Below are 25,521 nucleotides of genomic sequence, written 5' to 3'. Positions count from 1 at the left end.
AATTAAAAAAAGTTTGGAACAATAGGAAGATAAGTCTGAAAACTAAGATTAGAATATAGGAAGGTACAGTGATGACAGTGGTCAAATATGGCTCTGAAGCATGGGTGCTCGAAAATTCGGATGAAGATCTACATGTTTTCCAGAGAAATTGCCTACGGATTGTTCTAGGTACCCTGATGATCGTATTTAAACTGTAAGCTGTACAAAAAGTGTGGTTCAATCCCGCTTTCTAGGGCTATGATGAAAGAAAGGCTGAGATGGTTAGGGAACGGATGAAGGATGAAAGATTGCCGAAGATTGTCCTTTTCGGCCAACCATCTAGGGCTAAACGAAAAGCAGATCGTTCTCGCCTGGGATGGGAGGATGTCATAAAGAAACATTTAAAGGAAATGGGAACTTCTTGGGAGGGTGTAAGGAGAGAGGCTCTGCATAGATTGAGATAGAGGAGAAACGTGCGTAGCTGTGTTGGCCTCAGGTGGTTTGATGCTGCGGTGAGTTGTTAGTAGTAGTAGTGTAGTAGTAGTAGTAGTAGTAGTAGTAGTAGTAGTAGTAGTAGTAGTAGTAGTAGTGTTAGTATAGTGGCCATAAAGTCATCAATGAATTTCCATCTGTCAGGAAATTCCTTAGCGAGGCAGTCAGTCATAACTGAGAAAAGAAAGAGACCTAGGAGAGTTCGCTTATGGAGAAGGGGACCAAGAGAGAAAAGAAGGGAATCTAGGATAGAATACATTTGTGGAGGATCGAGGATAGAGTACATCTAGAGAGAAAATAAGGGAGTCTAGTATATAGTACACTTATGGAGAAGGGGACCTAGAGAGAAAAGAAGGGGATCTAGGATAGAGTAAACTTATGGAGAAGGGGACCTAGAGAGAAAAGAAGACGGTCTAGGATAGAGTTCACTTATGGAGAAGGGGACCTAGAGAGAAAACAAGGGGATCTAGTATAGAGTATACTTATGGAGAATGGAACCTAGGTAGAAAAGAAGGGGATTTAGGATAGAATACATTTATGAAGAAGGGGACCAAGAGAGATAAGAAGGGATCTAGTATAGAGTAAACTTATGAAAAAAGGGACCTAGAGAGAAAAGGAGGCCCAGGATAGGGTACACTTATGGAGAAGGGGACCTAGAGAGAAAACAAAGGGATCTAGGATGAAGAATACTTACAGAGAAGGGGAGCTAGAGAGTAAAGAAGGGGATCTATGATAGAGTAAACTTATGGAGAAAGGGACCTAGAGGGATCTAGGATAGAGTACATTTGTGGACAAGGGGAGCTAGAGAGAAAAGAATGAGATCTAGTATAGGGTATACTTATGGAGAAGGGGACCTAGAGAAAAAAGAAGGAAGTCTAGGATAGAGTTCACTTATAGAGAAGGAGACTTAGGGAGAAAAGAAGGAGTTCAATGGTAGACTTCACTTATGGAGAAGGGGGCCTATAGAGAAAAGAAGGGGGTCTATTATAGAGTATACTTCTGGAGAAGGGGACCTAGAGAGGAAAAGGTACCTAGGATAGAGTACACTTATGGAGAAGGGGACCTAGAGAGAAAAGAAGGGGACCTAGAGAGAAAAAAGGGGATCTAGGATAGAGTACATTTATGGAGAAGGGGACCTAGAGAGAAAAGAAGGGGATATAGGATAGAGTACACTTATGGAGAAGGGGACCTAGAAAGAAAATAAGGGTATCTAGTATATAGTACACTTATGGAAAAGGGGACCTAGAGAGAGAAGAAGGGGATCTAGGATAGAGTACGCTTATGGAGAAGGGGACCTAGAGAGAAAAGAAGGGGATCTAGGATAGAGTACACTTATGGAGAAGTGGACCTAGACAGAAAATAAGGGGATCTAGTATATAGTAGATTTATGGAGAAGGGGACCTAGAAAGAAAAGAAGGGGATATAGGATAGAGTACACTTATGGAGAAGGGGACCAAGAAAGAAAATAAGGGTATCTAGTATATAGTACACTTATGGATAAGGGGACCTAGAGAGAGAAGAGGGGGATCTAGGCTAGAGTACACTTATAGAGAAGTGGACCTAGATAGAAAATAAGGGGATCTAGTATATAGTAGACTTATAGAGAAGGGGGCCTTGAGAGAAAAAAGGGGGATGTAGTATATAGTAAACTTATGGAGAAGAGGACCTAGAGACAAAAAAAAATGGACCTAGCATAAAGTACACTTATAGAGAAGGGGACCTAGAGAGAAAATAAGGGAGTTTAGAATACAGTACACTTACGGAGAAGGGGACCAAGAGAGAAAAGAAGGGGATCTAAGATAGAGTACACTTATGGAGAAGGGGACCTAGAGAGAAAAGAAGGGGATCTAGTATAGAGTACACTTATGGAGAAGGGGACCTAGAGAGAAAAGAAGGGGGTCTAGGATAGAGTTCACTTATGGAGAAGGGGACCTAGAGAGAAAAAAAGGGAGTCTAGTATAGAATGCACTTATGGAGAAGGAGACATAAAGAGAAAAGAAGGGGATCTAGTATAGAGTATACCCATGGAGAAGGTGACCTAAGGAGAAAAAATGGGATTTAGGATAGAGTGCACTTATGAAGAAGGGGACCAAGAGAGAACAGAAGGGGATTTAGTATAGAGTAAACTTATGGAGAAGCGGACCTAGAGAGAAAAGAAGGAAGTCTAGGATAGAATTCACTTATAGAGAAGGGGACCTAGGGAGAAAAGAAGGGGTTTTTCTGGTACACTTCACTTATGGAGGAGGGGACCTATAGAGAAACGAAGGGGGTCTAGTATAGAGTACAATTATGGAGAAAGGGACCTAGAGAGAAAAGGAGGTCCAGGATAGAGTACACTTATAGAGAAGGGGACCTAGAGAGAAAAGAAGGGGACCTAGAAAGAAAAAAGGGGGTCTAGGATAGAGTACAGTTATGGAGAAGGGAACCTAGAGAGAAAAGAGGGGGATCTAGGATAGAGTACACTTGTGGAGAAGGGGAGCTAGAGAGAAAATAATGGGATCTAGTATAGAGTAAACTTATGGAGAAGGGGGCCTAGAGAGAAAAGAAGGAAGTCTAGGATAGAGCTCACTTATAGAGAAGGGAACCTAGGGAGAAAAGAAGGGGTTCTATGATAGACATCACTTATGGAGAAGGGGACCTATAGAGAAAAGAAGGGGGTCTAGTATAGAGTACACTTATGGCGAAGGGGAAATAGAGTGAAAAGAAGGTCTAGGATATAGTTCACTTATGGAGAAGGGGACCTAAAGAGAAAAGAAAGGGATCTAGTATAGAGAATACTTATGGAGAAGGGAACCTAGGTAGAAAAGTAGGGGATTTAGGATAGAATGCACTTATGAAGAAGGGGACCAAGAGAGATAAGAAGGGATCTAGTATAGAGTAAGATTATGGAGAAAGGGACCTAGAGGGAAAAAGAGGTCCATGATAGAGTACACTTTTGGAGAAGGGGACCTAGAGAGAAAAGAAGGGGGTCTAGGACAGAGTATACTTGCTAAGAAGGGGACCTAGAGAGAAAAGAAGGGGGTCTAAGATAGAGTAAAGTTATGGAGAAGGAGACCTAGAGAGAAAAGAAGGGGAATTAGGATAGAGTACACTTATAGAGGAGGGAAGCTAGAGAGAAAAGAAGGGGGTTTAAGATAGAGTACAGTTATGGAGAAGGGGACCTAAAGAGAAAAAAGGGGTCAATAATAGAGTTCACTTATGGAGAAGGGGACCAAGAGAGAAAAAAGGGGATCTAGTATAGAGTACACTTATGGAGAAGGGGAGCTAGAGAGAAAAGAGGGAGACCAAGGAGAGGTTGTCCATTATGGACAAGACTACTACTACTACTACTAATAACTCACTGCAGCAACGCCTGAGGCCAACACAGCTACGCACGCTCCTCCTCCAACCTAATCTATTCAAGGCCTCCCTCTTTACACCCTCCCAGGAAGTTCCCATTTCCTTTAAATCTTTGTTTATGACATCCTCCCAACCCAGACAAGGACGACCTGCTTTCCGTGTAGCCCCAGACGGTTGACCAAAAAGGACAATCTTCGGCAATCTGTCATCCTTCATCCGCAGAACGTGGCCTAACCATCTCAACCTTTCTTTCATTATAGCCCTAGAAAGCGGGATTGAACCACATTTTTCGTGCAACCAACTGTTTGAAATACGGTCAGTCAGCCGGGTACCCAGAACAATCCGTAGGCAATTTCTCTGGAAAATATCTAGTAAATTTTCATCTGCTTTTCGGAGCGACCATGCTTCAGAGCCATATTTGACCACTGTCATCACTGTAGCTTCCAATATTCGAATCTTGGTTTGCAGACTTATTTTTCTACTCTTCCAAACTTTTTTTAACTGTGAAAAAACACCCTGAGCTTTAGATATTCTACTTTTAACATCTTCACTGCTCCCACCCTCTTTACTAATAATACTGCCAAGGTTTACTAATAATAATTGTTTACTTGTTACCACCTTGTTTACTAATAATAATATCTAGGTAAGTGAAGCTGCCCATCTGATCAATCTTTTCGTTACCCAATGTCACCTTTTAATCTTCACTTATTCCTAGCCTTAGTGACATAGTCTTCTTAACATTAATTTTCAAGCCTATTTTAGCACCCTGAACTGGCAAAACCTCTAAAAATTCATTCATTTTGCTCACACTTTCATCTAATATGCTTAAACCATCAGCATAATCCAAGTCCAGCAGCGTTTTTCCTCCCCATTTGATTCCGTGGTCTCCAATTGCCTTTCCTGAGCTCCTTAAGACGAAGTCCATCAAAATGATCCATATAAAGGGGGATAGAACACAACCCTGCTTAACTCCTGATTTAATACAAAACCAGTTGCTAACCTCATTTCCTACCTTAACCGCAGCAGTATTATTCTCGTACATAGCTCAAATCACTTTAATGTTTTTTTCTGGTATACCATATAAAGATAAGACCTTTGCTAACGCTCTTCTATCAACAGACTTGAAAATTTGTTCATAATCGATAAAACTGAGAACCAAAGATGTTTGACAACGAAGGGAGTTCTCAATTCTTAACCTAAAGGTGAAAACTTGGTCGACACATCCTCTACCTTTTCTAAAACCGCATTGTTCTTCCCTTGAAACTTTGTCTACAGCATTTCTCAGTCTACAAAGTATCATATTACTCAGTAATTTGCTACCTATAGAGACCAGACTAATGCCTCGATAATTACGACACTCACTCTTGTCACCTTTCTTATATAGTGGTTTAATTAAGATTTTCCTAAAATCATTGGGTACTTCCCCTTTTCAAAAATTATGTTCATAATCTTCAATAGCTTATTCCTAACCTCAGAGCCACCATATTTAAGAAACTCATTAATCACACTATCAGCACCTGGAGCCTTATTATTTTTTAATCCTTTCAGTACTGTCACTAATTCTTCCTCACTAAACAAATATTCCTTCACATCTAGGGTACCACAAACTTTTTCATTTTCATCTATATCTTTTCCTGCAACTGTATCTCGGTTTAGCACATTCTAAAAATGTTCCACCCATTTTTGTTTAACTTTTTCCTTGTCACTAATTGTGGCCCCATTTCTATCTTTAACTGGGACTAGTCCGGATTGGCTACTCCCTTTCAATTTATTAACATGCCAGTATTATATTTTGCTATTATGCCGTCTAGTCGCATCTCCCAAATGCTCAGCAATTTTATCCATGGCCTCCACTTCACATCTCCTTAGTTCATATTTTAATACTTTCTCCACTTTCTTTACATTCTTTTTGTTTTCATACGTCCTATCAATCAGATAATTCTTGTACAAACCCCTTCTGCTCTCTATTAAACCTAAAGCTTTTTCACTAACCATCAGCAACTTCACAAATTGTTTTTCTGAAATTATTCCATCTATCTTCGACATTGTCAAATTTTAAAATCTCCAGTTTAATATTGAACTGTTCCTGAAAATTTTTTCTCAAATTTTCATCCTGGAGTCTACCAACATCATAACTTTCTGGGAAGTAGTTACCCTTCCGAAATTTCAGCTTTAAATTAACCTTTGACACTACTAGATGGTGATCTTTACTTTTAACATCAATAACGGCACTCCTATACACCCTAGCATCTTGTATTGATCCTGCTAGTCTTCTGTTTACAATAACATAATCAATAAGGTTTGCTGTCTTACCGTCACGTAAATACCATGTCAACTTATGGGCCATTTTGTGACCAAACACCGTATTGGTTATAACTAGGTTGTTATACCTACAAAATTGCAAAAGTCTATAGCCATTACTGTTTTCTTTTCCTACACCAAATTCACCTAGGCTAGGATACCATCTATCCCTATTTCTACCAACTTGGGCATTAAAATCTCCTAGCAAAAACACCATATTTCTACCTGGTACCCTGTCTATTTGCTCCTGTAACTGTAAGTAAAATTCATCTGAGTCACTAGTATCTCCGTCAGTTGGGTCGACAGGTGCATATACTACTGTAACTGATACCCTAAACTTTTTAGTCATAAAATGAGCAATTAGTATTCTATTATTAATATCTTCCCAGCCTAAACAAGAACTTAGCAGCTTCCTTATTCATCATGAGCCCTACTCCCTGTCTATGTACCCCATCCTTCCTGCCTGAGTAAACAAATTCTATGTCACCTAATTTCATGCTTCCTACCCCTGGGATATGAGTTTCTTATGGACAAGAAGACATTAAAAAAATTTTTACTCAAAGTCTTACGTGTATTCACCTAAAGGAAGCTTAGGAGGCCATTAACTTGGGACCTTTTTTGCATTGTCCACTTGGCATATTTTATACTGTGGTAAGGATAAATATTGTACAATATATATACTTTTACACATTGTATAATGTCATTGCAATGTCATTATGTATCCTTTTTGCTCTTTAAATACATATGGATGTGACGCCATTCAAATGAAAAATGGTTTTCCAAAACTAAGGTTTTAAAGTACACTCAGCCGAAGGGTACACGTCCTACACATGCCCCACCAAAGGGGCCTACGCCCCACGATTGGAGTCACGGATTTAGACGGTAGAAAATGTCTTAAATGACGTACTTTAGGCAAAATAGCTTTTTAGAGGATAATATTGAAAGGGAAAGAAATCTGCTTCATAAAACTTACAACTGGAAACAGAATAAAAACATAAGAGGCGTATATAGAATTCTCAGTTCCCAGGGACAATTTCACCTTTTGCCATTCCCCAACCCCCATAAAACAAATAAATCAGTCTTTTTTCATTGAGTCTAAATAAATGGCAACCGAACCGAACCGGTCCTACGGCCGGTTTCGTAGGACCGAACCGGTCCTAGGCCCGAAGACTAGCATACGCCCTCTCCATAGCTGGGCCACTGTCGAAACGAAAATCCTCTTGGGCAAGCAGTTATATTTTCCATCGCAAATACAGTTGCACTGAAATAAACATTAACCCTAAAGGCAAATCAGGTCATCAAACACGTTTTGTGGCTCCCGAATGGAGACTATATCCCTTCTCTCTTTGACACAACATCTGAAATCAAAACCTCAGAGAGGTGGGTAGGATTTTCAGTTCCCAGGGGCAAAGTGAGTTTTTGCCCCCTCCCCTGCAAACTTAAATGAGTATTTCTTTCATTGAGTGTAAATAAATGGCACATTAACAGATCCTATGCCTAGCAACTAGTGCATCCCCTCCCCTCAGCTAAACCGTTGCAAACATGACAATCCTCTTTAGCGAGCAATAATATTCTCCAGTTCAAATCCAGCCGCATTGATATAAACAGTAACACTACAGCAAATGAGGCCACGAAATACTTTTTGTGGCTCTCAAATGGGGAGTACATACTCAATTCTCTTTGACACGGCATTTGAAATCAAAACATCGGAGACGTAGGTAGTATTTTCAATTCCCAGGGGCAACGTCAGTTTTTGCCCCCTCACCCACCAATCAACTCCCTAGCAAGTAGTAATATTCTCCTGTTCAAATTCAGACGCACTGATATAAACGGTAACACTAAAGCAAATGAGGCCACCCAACACTTTTTGTGGCTCTCAAATGGGGACTACAGTCTCAGTTCTCTTTGGCACAAATATTCGACATTAAAACACTTTTTTTTTTACTTTTTATTTGATGGACGGAAGGATGGATCTTAGAGCGTTACAGATTTCTCGATTTACCTTGTTTCTAGGATGGGTCCAATCAGGTTTGCTGTAAGGATGTCTCTAAATAGCTTAATAAAAGATACTCTTCCTCGATGTACATGCTTCCTCAACAAGACATCTTTGTTAATTCCAGAAGTCAAACGGTCCATTTGTGGAACAACGTTGTCATAAAAGCTTGCAATTCTGAAAGGAATAGTTACTGAGCTAAAAGGAATTCTCTATCCTGGTTTTACATAGCAGCTATATCCGCAGAAAACCGAATATTTACATTTTGAGCAAAACTTCGTCCGTTTTCATCGCAAATATACCTGATATCTTAAAATCATAGAGATGGCGCTTTATAACCAAAGGCGCGGAAACTTAGGATTTTTCTAATGTCGATTGACTTCAACAATCAATAATATCCCGAGTTTTCTAAATACTAGTTTAAATTGGTCGACGAGTTCTATCGGTGTCAGCTGTTTTCGTCAAAATCTATCGACATCCAAAGCGAGCATAAGCTCACTATTTATATAGTGTCTCCAGAACCGTATCTATGAATTTGGTTCGCGGGAGGGGTAAAAACTCTAAAAAACGCATTATAAATTTGTTTATATGTGTTTTGTTACGTTTTAACGAGTCAGAGAAACATTTTTGAGGGGGGGGGGGGGGTGCTTGACTGTCAACTGCTGAAACATTTTATCTGAGCTAAAATTCACCTGATGCAGATTTTATGAAAAATAGATTCTACTGTGAAAAGCTATTATATTATCTATAGAAGAGGAACCAAGAAAAGACTAGATTTTTCTTCTCTCTGCTTGATTTGGTGTTTTGTTTTTGTTGGTTATTGAGCTGTTACTGAGTACATGTAATTGAGACCTTGATAAGTCTGCTTTTATTTCTTTTTGGAATTAAAAAACTGAATGAAATAAAAGAACATAAAACATGAAACATAAGAACCTGAATATTAAAGTGCGAATTTCAGGACATATTACTGTGACAAAAAAAAGTCGCAGCAATATCCTATTATGGACAGAATTTTCCGAATCAAAAAAATTGATTGAAAATTAAAAAAAACGTAAAACACAAAACCTAAGAAACTGAATATAAAAGTGCAAATTTCATGACATATTACTGCGACCAAAAAAGTCGCAGCAATATCCAATTATGGACAGAATTTTCAGAATTAAGAAAATTGGATGAAAATAAAAAAACATAAAACATAACAAACTGAATATTAAAGTGCAAACTTCTGGATATATTACTACAACAAAAAAAGTCACGGCAATATCCTATTATGGACAGGATTTTTGGATTAAAAGAAATTGAATAAAAAAAAAAACATAATACATGAAACATAAGAAACTGAATATTAAAGCGCACATTTTAGGATATATTACTGCGATCAAAAAAAGTCGTAACGATATCCTATTATGGACAGAATCATAAAGGTCCAACGACACAGGTAATAATAGAAATTGCAAATAAAAAAGTAAAATATTAAAAATGAGCTAAAGAAAGGACAAAAGAATATTTAATTAATAGCTAGGACCAGGGGTGAGCTAATGAATTTGGATAAATTCGGACAGGAAATAATATTAAGCTTATGAAAACGACATTTATCTGATAATATCAAAAGCAACGCAACCTGAATAATAAATTTAGAATTTACCGAGTTCTTTTTCTCACAAATGTTTCAAAATTACGGCAGCCATTTTTTAATATTTTTAATGCTTTTAATATTTTTTAATATATTAATATTTAAACATTTTTTTAATATATTTAATATTTTAATTTTTCTTTGATTTGATCCCGTAATTTTCTGGCAATAAGACTCGCAGACTGCGTTTTGTCATTAACAATTTTTAACGATTTATTTTCTATCACAAACACTCCTTAATTATAAATCATCGTTTGGTATATTTGGAATTTTTTCCGTCACTTAGAATGTGTTTTGAGCCCAGTTAGGGACACTTATAGACACCAACTTCCTTACTATTCGCCACTAGAAGATTGTTATCAGAAATCCAGAAAATTCCTTTGAATGAATCATAAGCACTTACTTATATCCATAATATGAGCTTCGTATTGTAAGTATTGTATTGTAAGTATAAGTATTCTATTTCAATACTATTGTAAGTATTGATAATACTTAGCATGAATCTCCTTACACCCTTTCTTGGTGGATAAATGTCCAGCCCTCTAAAAACTTTCAAAATACTTTTTAGAATAATGCAACTCTTTTCTTTTAGTAGACTGATTGGAGTTTCCCATAAATAATAAAGCAAACAGTAGGTGATCCATCAGTGGGAAAGGGGGGGGGGGAAATACTTTTAGAAGTGAGTATTTATGATTGTTTTAAGGTAATTTTCAGAATTTTTTAAACCATTCTTAATAGTGGGCAAAATGTCACTAAAAGGTAATGGCCCAACATAAAGGAAGCAATTAGTATATCTGGAGACAACATAAGAAGAGAAATCCAGTGGTGTGTTAACCTTCTACCTAGTTAGGCAATGAAAAAAAAAACTCCAAATTTTCCTGTCATTACTACTAATAACTCGCCACAGCCCCAAGCCACCTGACGCCAACACAGCCACGCAGGCTCCTCCTCCAGTCCGATCTATCCAAAGCCTCCCTCTTTACACCCTCTCAGGAAGTTCCCTTTTCCTTTAAATCTTTCTTTGACACTCTCCCACTCTAACCGCGGACGACCTGCTTTCTGTTTAGCCCTAGACGGCTGGACAAAAAAGGACAATCTTTGACAATCTGTCATCCCTGATCCACAGAACATGCCTTAGCCATCTCAACCTTTCTCTCATTATGCCCCAAGAAAGTGGGATTGAACCACACTTTTTTCACAGCCTGGTGATTGAAATACAGTCAGTCAACCGGGTACCCAGAGCAATCCGTAGGCAATTTCTCTGGAAAACATATAGCAAATCTTCATCCGCTTTTCAGAGCACCCAAGCTTCAGAGCCTTTTTGACCACTGTCATCAGTGAAGCTTCTAATGTTCTAATCTTGGTTTGCAGACTTATCTTCTTATTCTTCCAAACTATTTTTAGCTGTGAAAAAGCACCCTGAGTCTTGGCTATTCTACTTTTAACATCTTCATTGCTCCCACCGTGTTTACTAATAATAGTACCAAGATAGGTGAAGCTGTCCACCTGATTAATCTTTGTCCTGATCTACCTGATCATTCATTTGATAAACTAATTGATTGAATTCAAACCTCTCCGGAAATCCTTCTTTATATAGTAGCTCAGACGCTGGAGGATAAATTTCTACAAAGTATTTCAAAGTATATGCGCTGTCAACAAAGTAGGAAATCAAGTCATGACAGCGCTCAATTTCCTCCTCGGTAGTCGCCTGGATTTGGACTGACACTTTTTCAAATACCTGAAATACAAGAAAAGAATAAATACTTGAGGAAGCCAGTTTGGAATTTAACAGTAGGTGGACATACACCTGTAAAGCAGCTGTGAATTAAAGGAACAGGAAATACATATGTAAAGCAACTATATAAAGCACCTAAAGCCGAACTTATTAACCAATACAAAAAACAAAAATGAATATAAAGACGACAAACGGTTCTATGACCAGTAAATGAAAACGGAGATAAACATAGAAATCAAACAAACATTTCGCCCGGATACAACAAGGCGTCTTCAGCATAGAAAAAAACTAGAGACTAAAATTAAAAAATATAGCTAAAAATATATATAAAATTAAAACAGATTAACATAAAATATATAATATACAATTACTCACATTTACAATTGGCAGCAATCTTCAGTTACTTTTGGGGCTTCATGAAGGTAGCTGCCAATTGTAAATGTGAGTAATTGTATATTATATACTTTATGTTAGTCTATTTTAGTTCTATACATATTTTTTAGTTTTAGTTTCTAGTTTGTTCTTTTTCTACGCTGAAGACGCCTTGTTGTATACTAGCGAAAAAAAAACTCCCAAGAAAGGCATATTTCAAAATTTATGACAAAAAATAGTAGGTTATCTTCAAAATAAAATAAAACTACAAAAAACGGCACTTTTTAATAAGAAATACCCAAATGTGTACCTTTCCAAGATCTTATGAGTGGAGGGAAATTGATGGGGCTAAGGAACTTCTGTCCACCACCAATTGACATCACTGCCCCAGACGTGATAAAGTAAACAGCCATTCAGTAGCTAGCAATCAATGAGATGAAGGTAATAAAAAAAAGCAATCATAATGAAGGGTGGGCTGCTTCAGATCTGACGATTAGAACACCTTCGCTGGTGCCATGGAGGGAAAAGTACAAAGAGCCTACATATGGTTTCTTTAGTAAGGGGCATATTCAGGAAGTCTTTTCTACGTATTATGAATTAAAAATTGTTTCTAAAAGGTATTTCCTTTTCAACATTATAAGACTTTAGAGAATTATTTTCTTTCTTTCTTTTTTTCTCTTGACTGATTCATATAAAATTTCTGATAGTATTTGCTACTAATAAATCCGGTCTCAATCTCCTTTTCAAGGTAATGACCCGAGTCATGTTTAACTAAGGATCAAAGCAAAATCTTTATTGACTTAAAGCAAAGTTTTCAACATTTCTTCCAGGAATACGAACATTGGTAGCATGAAAGAAACAGCGCGAAGGATCCGCTAAAGTACAGTAGCTTCAATCAGGGGAGGATCCAGGCGGTTCTTTTTGGGCAAGAGCCGTCTTATCGGCGTATGCTGAACTAAATGGAGGGGAGTAGGAGAAAAATACCAATTGGGGAGTCCATGTTTCAGTGTTACCCCCCCCCCCTCCCCCCATTAATTCTGCATCCGTCCCTTTCTTTAGTCTTTAAATCAACACGCGTATGGTTTTAACTCACCTCTGTAAGTGCAGAAATAGTAATCTTCAAATCTTCATTATACAAAGGCTGCTCAGTGAAAATATTGGTTATCATTTTTGACAGCAACTGCGAATTGGTAGACCCATAAACAGAGCATAGGTCCATTATTTTTGGAATATCAAATGCAAACGTATCGTAAATGACAGATGCAAACTCTGAGGCATCCTATAAAAAAAGAAAATAACTGAATCAAAGAAAACTTCCTCTTACTTCCAGAGATACATATAAACCCGCCTTTTTAAAATACTGAATACCTACATCAAACAGGCTGATGGTCACACCTGGTACTATTTTAGCCGGACGGACCTGGGACGAGCGCAAACGTTAAAGTGGAATTAAGGTAGGTGATCATGTTAAAGTCAGATTATAATAGCTCAGTAACTTTGCATGTATTACCCTGTTTTAGCTTTATTTTGCTTAATTTTTGGCTGGAATTAGTTCTTAGCTAATCTATCTGCCCCGCATTTAAAAAAATCACTTGTCCTCGCAGAGTGGTAAGCATGCTAGATTCCAAGTCCTATGTTCATGAGGACAGGGCTTGAATCCGGGTATTGCAGGCTATTTGGGTTGGAAAAGGGTTGGCTAGGCTCAGCCAAGACGATCCACCTCTAAATGAGCAAGTTGAGAAATCTGGAGAGGATAAATAAAAAGAGTTTACGAATACACAGGATGCAACCCCCCTCAAAAGTACTCCCTGGCTAAGGGGCCAAGAAACGAAGATCAGCCCCATATAATACAATACATACATAATAATGGATCTATGGAAATAAGACAGCTATTTACAATACCATTTCAGTCTCAGACAAATGGCACTACTAAAAGATTTAATAGGACTCTGTTTTGCATTCTTCAACACAGAACAAAAGACAATGTGATAGCTTGAGCTAAGTACCTTCCATATGTGCTGTTTGCTCAGAGGGAGACCCTGCACCCTAACGCAAGTTTTTTTTTCCCTTTCAGTTGCTCTATGGGGCACATTCAAGAGTAGTGCTTGATCAATTAAAAGATTCTTGTGAAGGTAAAAAGTCACATAACCAAACTTATCTAAACAAACTTATCTAACTCTCAGGTAGAGATTAAAAAGTATCATGACCTTGCAGTTCAGACATATGTTGACTTTGTAAGGAAAACTGTTAACTTTGAGTTGTTATCATGAGTCACCCCACTAGAACAAGCTTAATCAGTGGGAAGAAGTCCTCTCAATATTACGAAAAGGCAGCACAATCTAGAACAAAGTGGAAAACGTTTCATCAAACACTGAAGATGCTGAATAATGTAAACAAAACTGTAAATCTGTATTGGCCTAAGAAAAATGCAGAGGTGTATTACGTCAACATAATGTGGAAATTCAATCAAGTGAGCAAGGAATTTTGCATCAATCTTACAGAAAATCTGATGTTAGATGACCAAAGCTGCAACCAGACTGTATAATGGAAAGATATTGAATTGGTGCGTAAGAAATTGAGAGGGAGTTTTTAGTTTGGACAAGCCCCAGTTAAAGATATGGGCGGGTCTGAAGTAGTGATAAAGCAAGCATTAAGGAAAGATGGGTATATTTCCAAAATATTGTTGTTTAAAAGATGCAGATAAAATAATTAAAATCATGAGCATGTTTTTTGATAAAAGGAAAGTTGCTACTGATTTTGAGAAACCTTTCATTATTTTTGGTAACAACTTGGAGCTGGGTTCACTCTGGCTAAGGTTACAGTCAAGACTGAGAGTTCGATCAGTTATTTATTATTCAATTCTGGAGCTGAAACAGCAAAAATGAGCTTCATCAGCATTGAATACATTTTCAGCATTTAGTCTTGCAGCGGTGCAGTGGGATTAATCTCAGCTTGGTAATACAGGCCTGAGGTTTCGAACTCTGCTGCAGTAACACAGTGCAGGGTTCGAAATTCAGTTTCGGTGATGGGGTTACACAAAACTGTCTCTGTACTAATCCAAACAAGTAGTTAATTGTCCAACTAATTATAATTCCAAGTAATTATTATAATTACATATTTAATTCAGATATTAGAAAAGCTTTAGCTGAAGTCCTCTTTCTGTGTGGTAATCAGATATGTAGTGGTTAGTGCTTTGTATAGGAATACTATTGCTGTGCTTAAGGTAGGAAGGTTAGTAGTCGATTTAGAGTGGAATGAGGGGTTAAGCAAGATTGTGTCCTCTATCTGTTGACATGGAACATATTGATGGACTTTATCTAAGGGATACAGCAAAAACTAATCCAAACAGTAATCCAAACAAACTTAGCTTGCAGCTATTTCGTTGTTTATTTCTTGTAAAAAAAATCTACCAATACGTGGTAAATACACCTAAGACCTCATGACTGCTGGGCAGATTGATTCTATACAAATCTATTTGTGAATGCCAAATCTACAATAATCTTCTGCTTATCAGCTTCTTTATCAAGATGGGGTAAGGATCGTCCCAAACGCTTCCTAAGACGTTTATTCATATATGTACCATATTAGGTAATTACTCATAGGTTTGTCCTTTAGTCACCTCTAGAATCCCCCCATGGGTGGGAATCGCTTTTCAAGGTACACAAACTCTTTTGCATCTCCGAGAATGCATATTACTAGAGTAATTATACACATTAGCTTGTTTTTGTGATTAAACAAATTGCTCAGCATGGCAATACCTTATAGACAAAGACATGTTACAAATAAAGTTTAATAAAAGGACAGCATGGTTCTGTGAAAGACAGAATGGTTTGACCAAATTCTCTGGCTCAGATCCAGAATTAAAAAGAGTCTCAATTATTATAAATACATATTTAATTCAGATATTAGAAAAGCTTTAGCTGAAGTCCTCTTTCTGTGTGGTAATCAGATATGTAGTGGTTAGTGCTTTGTATAGGAATAATATTGCTGTGCTTAAGGTAGGAAGGTTAGTAGTCGATTTAGAGTGGAATGAGGGGTTAAGCAAGATTGTGTCCTCTATCTGTTGACATGGAACATATTGATGGACTTTATCTAAGGGATACAGCAAAAACTAATCCAAACAAACTTAGCTTGCAGCTATTTCGTTGTTTATTTCTTGTAAAAAAATCTACCAATACGTGGTAAATGCACCTAAGACCTCCTGACTGCTCGGCAGATTGATTATATACAAATCTATTTGTGAATGCCAAATCTACAATAATCTTCTGCTTATCAGCTTCTTTATCAAGATGGGGTAAGTATAAGATAAGATAATATTTATTTGCAAAAGACTATCACAAGCTCTGTAGAGCCGAATTCGCTTTATATGTCACTAAAAGCTAAGAAAAAAAAATAAAAACAGTAAATTAAGTCAAACACTTAAAATTAAAAGGAATTAAAGAAGCAAAATCATTGAAGATAAAGGGCAAATCAGTAAACTTAACAATTAAATTACAAAAACATTGCAGTAAATAAAAAAAGAATAAAAACGGCAATAGAGGAAAAGGGGAATTTGGCAATTACATAATCACGAATTATTATTACGGTGTTCCAGAATAAAGGGTACAAAACTTTTGCGAAACCTTTCTGTAACAGCATGGATCGGAGAGTAAGTTGGGATTGCTAAGGAGGCTGACCGGGGGAGTCGGAGTCTAATGGGATTGTGAAAATCAGGGAGTTCCTACAAACGCTTCCTAAAACGTTTATTTATATACGTGCCATATTAGGTAATTACTCATAGGTTTGTCCTTTAGTCACCTCTAGAACCCCCCCATGGGTGGGAATCGCTTTTCAAGGTACACAAACTCTTTTGCATCTCCGAGAATGCATATTACTAGAGTAATTATACACATTAGCTTGCTTTCGTGATTAAAAAAATTGCTCAGCATGGCAATACCTTATAGACAAAGACATGTTACAAATAAAGTTTAATAAAAGGACAGCATGGTTCTGTGAAAGACAGAATGGTTTGACCAAATTCTCTGGCTCAGATCCAGAATTAAAAAGAGTCTCAATTATTATAAATACATATTTAATTCAGATATTAGAAAAGCTTTAGCTGAAGTCCTATTTCTGTGTGGTAATCAGATATGTAGTGGTTAGTGCTTTGTATAGGAATAATATTGCTGTGCTTAAGGTAGGAAGGTTAGTAGTCGATTTGGAGTGGAACGAGGGGTTAAGCAAGATTGTGTCCTATATCTGTTGACATGGAGCACATTGATGGACTTATAGTATATGGGAGAATATAGTATCGAATGAGAAGGTAAAATGATCTAAGATCTAGAACATGTAGATGACCTGAGTGTTCTAGACAAAAATTTTAGCATAACAAATGACTTCTTGGAAGCTTTGAGACTCCTGGATAAGAATGGGTTTGAAAATTAATGTTAAGAGAAAAAGGTCACTTAGGCTTAGAATAGCCAAGAAAGAACAAAAAAAAACATATCAAGAGGATAACATTTACAAATATTTAAGATTGTACTCAGAATGAGTAGCATATAATAAAACGGACATTAGATAATCTATATCGAAAAGAGCTGTGCAAAAACTGCATGCACTCAGCATGCAGTTTTTGCATAGAGATGAGAGATTAAGTATGTTATGACTGTTATAATTTTTTTTAATGAACCCGAATGAACTGTTGGAAACTGTAAACTGTAAAAAAACATAGATTATTCTGATTTTTATTTGGAACTAAAATAAACCCATCATTGCTTAGAAATGAATCTAAAATGCTAAAATAAATCAGATACAAAAATCTACATTAGTACAAAAATCTACCTTTGCTACTATAATGTTGTTCCTTTCAAAACTTTATTTTTTTATAGATACAACCTCAATAAATCAAATAAATAAATCAGATTAAAAAATGTACATTAGCACAAAAATCTACATTTGCTACTATAATGTTTTTCCTTTGAAAACTTCTTCTTATAGATACATCCTAAATAAATCAAATAAATAAATCATATACAAAAATCTACATTAGCACAAAAGTCTACATTTGCTACTATAATGTTGTTCCTTTCAAAACTTCTTTTTAGAGATACAGCCATTTGGTATTAGAAACAAAACGGCACTTAACTAACAAAAGAACTATCATCAAAGCTAGGGTAGAAAATCATAGTTACACTAATTTGAATTAAAATAACTATGTGATGTACTGTCTCAGATAGTAATCAGTTTATAATCACAAAATTGCAAAATGAATAAGAAAAAGAATAAAACAATAATCTCAATTTTTACATAATAGAAGTTGGACCATCCAGAAAAAGCTTACTCACAACATGGAGCCTAAAAAACAGAACTTAGGGAAAACAGAACCCTTGTTCCATTAAACCATCAATAATACCACGATAAAGTGCAGAAATCCATAGTAATGTAAAATAAATATGAGACTTTCCCATCAAATGATTATATCTCTACCCAAATGAGGATACCTATACCCACGGGAATTTCAACAATTTGGTCTACTCAGGATCCACTGTACATGGTGTATACACCAAAGACCTATGGAAAGGGAAAAGAGGACATTTTAACAAGGGTTTAACATATATTAGAATTACTAGCAAAACTAAACCAAGAAAGAATTCCATTTAAATAAAAAGCAGGTAAAAGCCAGCTTTTTGGTTAAAACAAAAGTGTTTTTTCCTGAAAATGCACTGAGATTACATTAAGGATTGAGGAGGAGGAAGGGGTGTTCCAAATAATCCTCCACTCTTTATGCAAAAATTAAAAAAAAAAAGGTTTTTGAACTACAAGTAAGGAGCAACATTAATACTTAAAACGAACAGAAATCATTCCATGCATGAAAGGGGTTGTCCCCCCAAAATGCCTCGCTCTTTACGCTAAAGTTTGACTCTTTCTCACAACTCTACTTTTCAAAACAATAAAACTTTAGCGTAAAGAGCGAGGCACAGAGGAGGGGACAAGCCCTTTCCGGAATAGTTTATGTTCATCTTACGTTTTAATGTCGCTCCTTCCTTACAGTTAAAAAAAACTTTTTCCCAACCATACATGAATAATTTTGTCACAAAAATGACACCTGAATCAAAAAGGCCATAGTACTTTAGCGTAAAGAGCGAGGTATTGAGGAGGAGACAAAACCCTTTATATACGTAACAATTTCTGTTTGTTTTAACTTTCAATGCTGAACCTCCAGTTGAAGAAACTTTTCTTTCACTTATTTTTTCATTTTTTTTAAACAATGCTAGAGAATCCTGCACCACCTTCATGGAAATTCCCCTCCCTCATGATAAATCTTTCCATGGAAAGATCCTCCCATGTAACCCCCTCCCCTGACTCCCCCCTAACGCGAAAAAGCCCCCCTAAAAATGACTACTCTTCCCAATAGCCATTACTACATGTAAACAAATGCCAAAATTTTTAACTTGCAGCCCCTCCTGGGATCTTTGGGGGCTTAAATCATCTTCAAAAACAAAGTTATTAGGTTTTTCAGCTATGCTGAACAAAATGACAATCTCAAAATTTTCATCTGGTGACATAAAGGGAAAAATTAGTGTGGTAGGGGGCCTAAAACTTTTTTGGTCACGTAAAAAGGGCACTAGAACTATTATTGTCCGTTAGAATGAGCCCTCTCACGGCATTCTAGAACCACTGGGTTGATACGATCACCCCTGGGAAAAAATAAAATAAAAATGAACATGCATCTATGATCTGTCTTATGGCAAAAAAAAATACTAAATTCAACATCTTTGTAGATAAAAGCTTGAAACTTCTACAGTAGAGTTCTCTGATATACTGAATCTGATGGTGTAATTGTCGTTAAGATTCTATGACTTTTAGGGGATGTTTTCCCTATTTCCTAAAATTAGGCAAATTTTCTCAGGCTTGTAACTTTTGATGGGTAAGGCTAAACTGGATAAAATTTATATATTTAAAATCAGCATAAAAATAATATTCTTTTGATGTGACTATTAGTATCAAAATTCCGTTTTTTAGAGTATCAGTTGCTATTAACCTGGGTTGCTTCTTGCTACAGGTTGTTACCACAAGCTGTTTGAAAACTTCAAGACCTATATACAAGGAACAAGTGAAAGCTATGACAAGATCCACTGAAAAATCATACCTTCAGTTCCTTTGTTGTTGACATCCTCAAACAAATAAGAAACACAACATTGTAGAGAGAATAATAATCTTCCTCTAAACTTTTAGGAGCATCAGAGGATAACAGAAAAATGCCAAAAGCTTCAAAATCATGTGGACGAGGGCAGCTCTGAAGAAAAGAAGTAATGCATTGATGAAGACTGTTGTCTTTTTTTACAAGCTCCCAAAACCTATAAAAAAGAAACATAGCCTACTTAGTTAAAGAAGGGGGGTGTCCTTGAAGTCTGAAATATGCTTAAAGCCTTTTTACCTGCTCCCAGAGTTTGAAATGGACTAATCTATAGTTCTGGCCTCTCAGATCTTAGTAAATTTCTAGTCTATTAGCTTCTTGGAAAGTAGTTGAGTTACATAAATGAAATTTTTAGGAATGAATCTAGGGCCAAAAATGTACCCAGGGTAGTATTCCCAAGTCATTATGACAATCATTTTGTTATTTCTAGGGCTTAGAAGATTGCATAAAAGACAGATCTATTACCTATCTTAATTTTAACAAAAAAATTACTTTAAATATAATCTTTTGATCTCTTTTTTTTTACTGATTAGTTTTTGAGAATGTACTTCCTGGTTTTCCAGTAGAATTTTAAGCCATATCATGGGGGTTTTCTTAAATTTAAAAAATAAACTTGTAGATCTTCAAAACCTTATAAATTGGGATTAAGCAAAAATATGAGGCTCAAAATGCTATTCATGTGTCTTAGCAGAAGATCTATTTTGTAAGGGTTCATTTTATAACATAAAGAATATTAAAAGTCATTAAAGGTTGTCTTCTAAAGGGAGGAGGTGCTTCAAAATATCTTCCAAAAATAAGGGCCTTGATGCATTTCTGAAAGTTTTATCTATCTAGCCCAACTACTTTTAAGATGTGAAAAGCCCTTAAACTGTAATTTTAAAAAATCATCATCATTTTGCTCTAGTCAGTGGTCTAAGCTGAAAACTTTGGTGAAGATATTCTCAAAATCCTCTGGTCAATGTCTTATAGGGTAAAAAAATAAATTTAAGCACTTTTGACAAAGACTAGTGAAATTGAAGGTCTTAACACTTTGATTGAGAAAAAAAATCCTAGCAGAATAATATAAGATCTTAGCAGCAAAAACGAGGCCTTTTACTAGAGTCTACATTAAATAGAGAAAGATACCCAAGAATTGGATAGCTAATCACCACTCTAAGATCTTAGAAAGACCTTATACACTATCCAAATATATCATTCATTTCGGTTGCAAATTCAATTCCAACCCCAAAGACAGGGGCGACCCCAGCCTCTTTTTATTAGGGGGGGGGGGCAAGGGGAATGCGTAAAATTTATAGAATTACTACTCGATTTTCACAAAATTAAAAAAAAGAAGATTGACTTTCAAATATACTAAAATATGTAGAGATTGCATAATATGTATATAATCATAATTAGAAAGAATTCACCAGATTTTCATTCCTGTCCACTTTTGAACTATCTGAGACAAGTCAAACTGGTCCAGAAAATCAAAATCAAATAAAAAAAACGTCAAATAATCTGTAACTAGGATTTTATTTGGGGGAAGGTTTCAGGGGAGGGGATTACAAAAGAAACTTTAAAAAATATTTTTCACAGGGGGGAGTGTTTTCTGCAGGGGGTTAATTCTGCAGTGTGTTATATTCCAAAGTGGGGTATTTTTGGCGGGGGGGGGGGGGTAAATACTCCCCACTGATGGATCATTGGCATTAGCTTTAACTTTCTATGATGCACTGATAATCAAATAAATTCTAATACACTTAGACAAGAGTATTCTCAAAATTGATTGCTAAAATCAAAGCAACAAATATTTTTTACCTTATATTGATGAATGTAATAGTGTGAAGTAAACTGATATTAGCAAATATGAGAAGTGATGAACAAATTGAAAGAACAAGGGAAGGTAAAAAATGGATGGAGGTGGTAGAATCACTGTAATATCAATGCTCTTTTACATGTAAAATAATTCCAAGGATTTGAGATGCAGCTCCTCCACCCCAAACCTGGAAATGCCTGGCCTGTTTAACTCCTTGAGACATCAAGAACAAATTCCTGGTCAATATATATTGCCATAAAAAGGGATTTCATATCAGGAAACATTGATTGTAAGCTGCCATCTCCATTGACTATGATGGCATTAGACAGTGGCAGGGCATTAGGAATTGGCAAGGCATTTATTGCCACAGAAATACTTTCACCACCAAAAGCAGTAGTGACCATAATACTGTCATTTTGCTTTTGGTTCTTTGATGTTATAAACAGGTCTTTAAACAATGGCAAAATCAAATATTTTGGTGCTTCTTCTAGATAATTATGAACATGACAAAAATGATCTTAAAAATAGTCTTTTTATCTAATAAAATAGTCTATTTATTTTAGCATCACATTCACAGCATTTGATGGTTATACAGTTGGATTTAGTTACAAAAACATTATGCATCTCATTGGCAATTGACATTTCAAAGCAAATTTTATATCATCCAAGCTACTTTTACAAAACCATAAGTACATTACTTAGAAGAAATGTAACTATGCATTTAAGTCTACTTTTTCTTTTCAAACTAGTCAATTGACTGATATAAATATAGTCAAAAAAATAATATTTTTGGCTTGTTTTCAAAGGTATTGAACACCTAACTAGGGTAAGTTAAAGGGATAGTAACTCCAACTCCTAAGAAGCTCCAAGAGGGGAGTGGAAAAATTTGCAGAACAGATTAAAGGAGAGATGAAATTATAGTTATACAGAATGGTAAAAATTCCCACCAGGTTGGAGTGAAGCTGCTTTTGAATTTCATTTCTTGCAAACTAAATTGAAAAGTGCTCAATTTGACAAATTATTTGTCAGTCAAGTGAAAAATTATTGGTACTTGTCCATTAAATGGAACACACCCAACAAGTGAATTTAGGTTAATCCTAATTAAATATACCAAAACATGATGATAATATAATACTTTACAAACAAAATTATGAGAAATACAACAGAGAAAACAGACATAATTTAAAGGTCTTTTGCTCCATAGCCTAATGACTTTCATGAAAAAACAATTCCTTAATCTGTTACAGTTTCAGTATAAAATGCAAGATTTTGCTTTTTTTATTGTATTGTATTGGATTAACAATGCTTCTTGACTACTAAGGTCCCTGTGTTGGCCCCACAGTGCATTCCTGCAGCATGGTTTGATCTCTGGGTCCCATATTACCAAGCAAAGGCCAAATCCACTGTAACACCACAGGACAAATAATGTTTTTATTATTATTATTATTTAAGGATTAACAACACTTCTTGACTACTAAGGTCCCTGCGTCAGCCCTGCAGCATGATTTGATCTCTGGGTCCAATATTACCAAGCTAAGGTCAAATCTACAATTTTTAGTAATATTGCATTTTGAATTCTCTGCCATTTTATCCATTTGTCTTCAATTCTCTGTTAACTTTCTCAATTGGATTTCTGACTAATAACCAAACTACACAGTTAAGTAATGAAATTGAATCAGCAGAAATTAACCAATATTTTAAGGGGAACTACTAAACCATTGCAGTTCAATAGCAGGATGAGCCTATTGCCCAAATTCTACAAGTTTTGATACAGATCATATAGGAACCAAGAAAAAACATTAACAAACTTGGTGAAAGACCAGAAAAGGTAGAAAAAACAAATTTGGTTGTTTTTTAACTGCCTACAACAACAAAATTTGTAAACATTTCATGAATTAAAAAAGGGGCCCAATGGATTGTAATGAACATCTCAAATTACCCAATTTGTGAATTAGTGGAACTAGCATGATATAACAAACAAATTCACTGAGTTTGTTCAATAATAGCAAAAAGGAACCAGATGAACACCTTAAATCACCAAATTTACAAGCAGGTGGAAACAGAGCAATAGTACTGCCAAATCTACCAAAACTAGTAATGAATGGAAGCCAAATGATCTTGTCAAATTACCAAATGAATTTACAAATGAGAGGAACTACTATAATAAAACTACCTAATTCACTGAATTCAAGAATGAATAGGAACCAAATGAACAAATTTCCAATTAGGTAGAACTAGCATGATAGAACTACCAAATCCACATAAATTGGGTGGCAAATAGGAATCAAGTAGATGCATTAAGTCATACTATAATACTGAAATGGACAGAAAAGAAATATTACAAATGGGCATAATGGCTTTGGCATAAGGCCTGTTTCTGCTGCAATCTTTGTCTTCCACAAAATTATACCAAATGTCATAAAGGTTAGGGGGTGGTGAGCCTCTCCCTTCCCCCTTGGGGCACTTCTATTCAAAGATTATACCTTTTTCTCTTATTAGATCCATCTTATATGCCTGTGTTAGCATCAATTTTGTTAAAACTGGTTTACCCATAAACTAAATTGACAGTGTCAAAATTAAAAGCATGGGAAACAAATAAGGTAAATATATGAATTTTCATGTTAATGACTTACCAATAAAGTGAACATACCACTCAATGCCTTTTTTATGCTCCTTATGAATAAAATAATTGCTTCTATCAAAAATTTGAATTGAAGCACTTTTTGTGCTCTTAAAATTGACAAATTTTCAACTGAAGTATGAGTTATTGGTCGATTTCCAACAAAAAGATACTATATTTTCTCAGCACTGTTTCCTTAGTCGTTTTCAACAAAATAATAGGCTACTACATTTTCTTAGAACCAAAATCATTTATAATAAGGTCAGTTTAGGTAAGGGTAAATATATCACTGTTCATATTATGGACTTACAAATAAAATAAACATACTCTCCTGATTTCTTATTATATGTTCTTTACAAATTAATAATCAATATATATATATATATATATATATATATATATATATATATATATATATATATATATATATATATATATATATAGGTTTTATAACACTGTTGGAGCACTAAGGGTTTTATCCTAGGCCAATAGGCTACAAAGCTTACTTACTTTTCAGCTGGCTGAGCAAGAACTTCTCTTAAATCATCTCTAAGCGTAGTTACAAGATCAGACCAATCATTGATCCCAATATCACCGCTCGAAACCATAGATAGCGGAAAGAAAAAGGAAAATTTAAATGTTCTTCCATCATTGTCTGAGTTCAGCATTTTGATGTTTTAAAGCTTTTGCCTATTTTAACTGCATAGATAGCATGCTCTAGAACGTTTGGACGGGTTCCGTTTAGCAAGTAATGAGTAAACATCAAATAAATTGTGAACATTTTTATATTTACTTTATAAAAGTATTTTGAGACTAAAATTCCTTGGGGATTTCACTTATTTTCAGAATGAATTGCCTTAAAAAGGTTGAAGTCAGTAATAAGATGAAAAATAAAAGTGGTATGGAGGATACCATAAGTGATACGGATGTGGTCATTAAACCCGAAAATGAAAATAACTGTGCCCAAGAGTATTAGTAAAAGGAAAGGTGTCATCCGTAAATCAGATTGGCTGGATGGTGAAGATTGAAAGGAAATGGAGCTATACTTAAAACAAAATTATAGTGTGATCAAGATTGATCGATTGTTGA

General features: G+C 35.8%; 1 protein-coding gene across 1 annotated transcript in view; it reads right to left on the bottom strand.

Annotated features, from left to right (window-relative positions):
• Positions 1–25,133, bottom strand: part of LOC136039546 (activating signal cointegrator 1 complex subunit 2-like) — a 61,676-nt gene extending 36,543 nt beyond the window's left edge. The window contains exons 1-5 of the mRNA XM_065723372.1: positions 24,943–25,133; positions 19,973–20,180; positions 12,938–13,123; positions 11,309–11,475; positions 8,114–8,281 (exon numbers count right to left, since the gene is read on the bottom strand). Of these exons, the coding sequence (XP_065579444.1) occupies positions 8,114–8,281; positions 11,309–11,475; positions 12,938–13,123; positions 19,973–20,180; positions 24,943–25,100 (887 nt within the window). The 5' untranslated portion in view covers positions 25,101–25,133. The remainder of the gene's footprint in view (positions 1–8,113; positions 8,282–11,308; positions 11,476–12,937; positions 13,124–19,972; positions 20,181–24,942) is intronic.
• Positions 25,134–25,521: the final 388 nt, after the last annotated feature.

This window comes from Artemia franciscana, chromosome 19 (assembly GCF_032884065.1).
Source record: "Artemia franciscana chromosome 19, ASM3288406v1, whole genome shotgun sequence".
Classification (NCBI taxonomy): Eukaryota; Metazoa; Arthropoda; class Branchiopoda; order Anostraca; family Artemiidae; genus Artemia; species Artemia franciscana.
The sequence above is the reverse complement of the archived record's forward strand: the minus strand, read 5'-3'. Positions and strand labels throughout refer to the sequence as shown.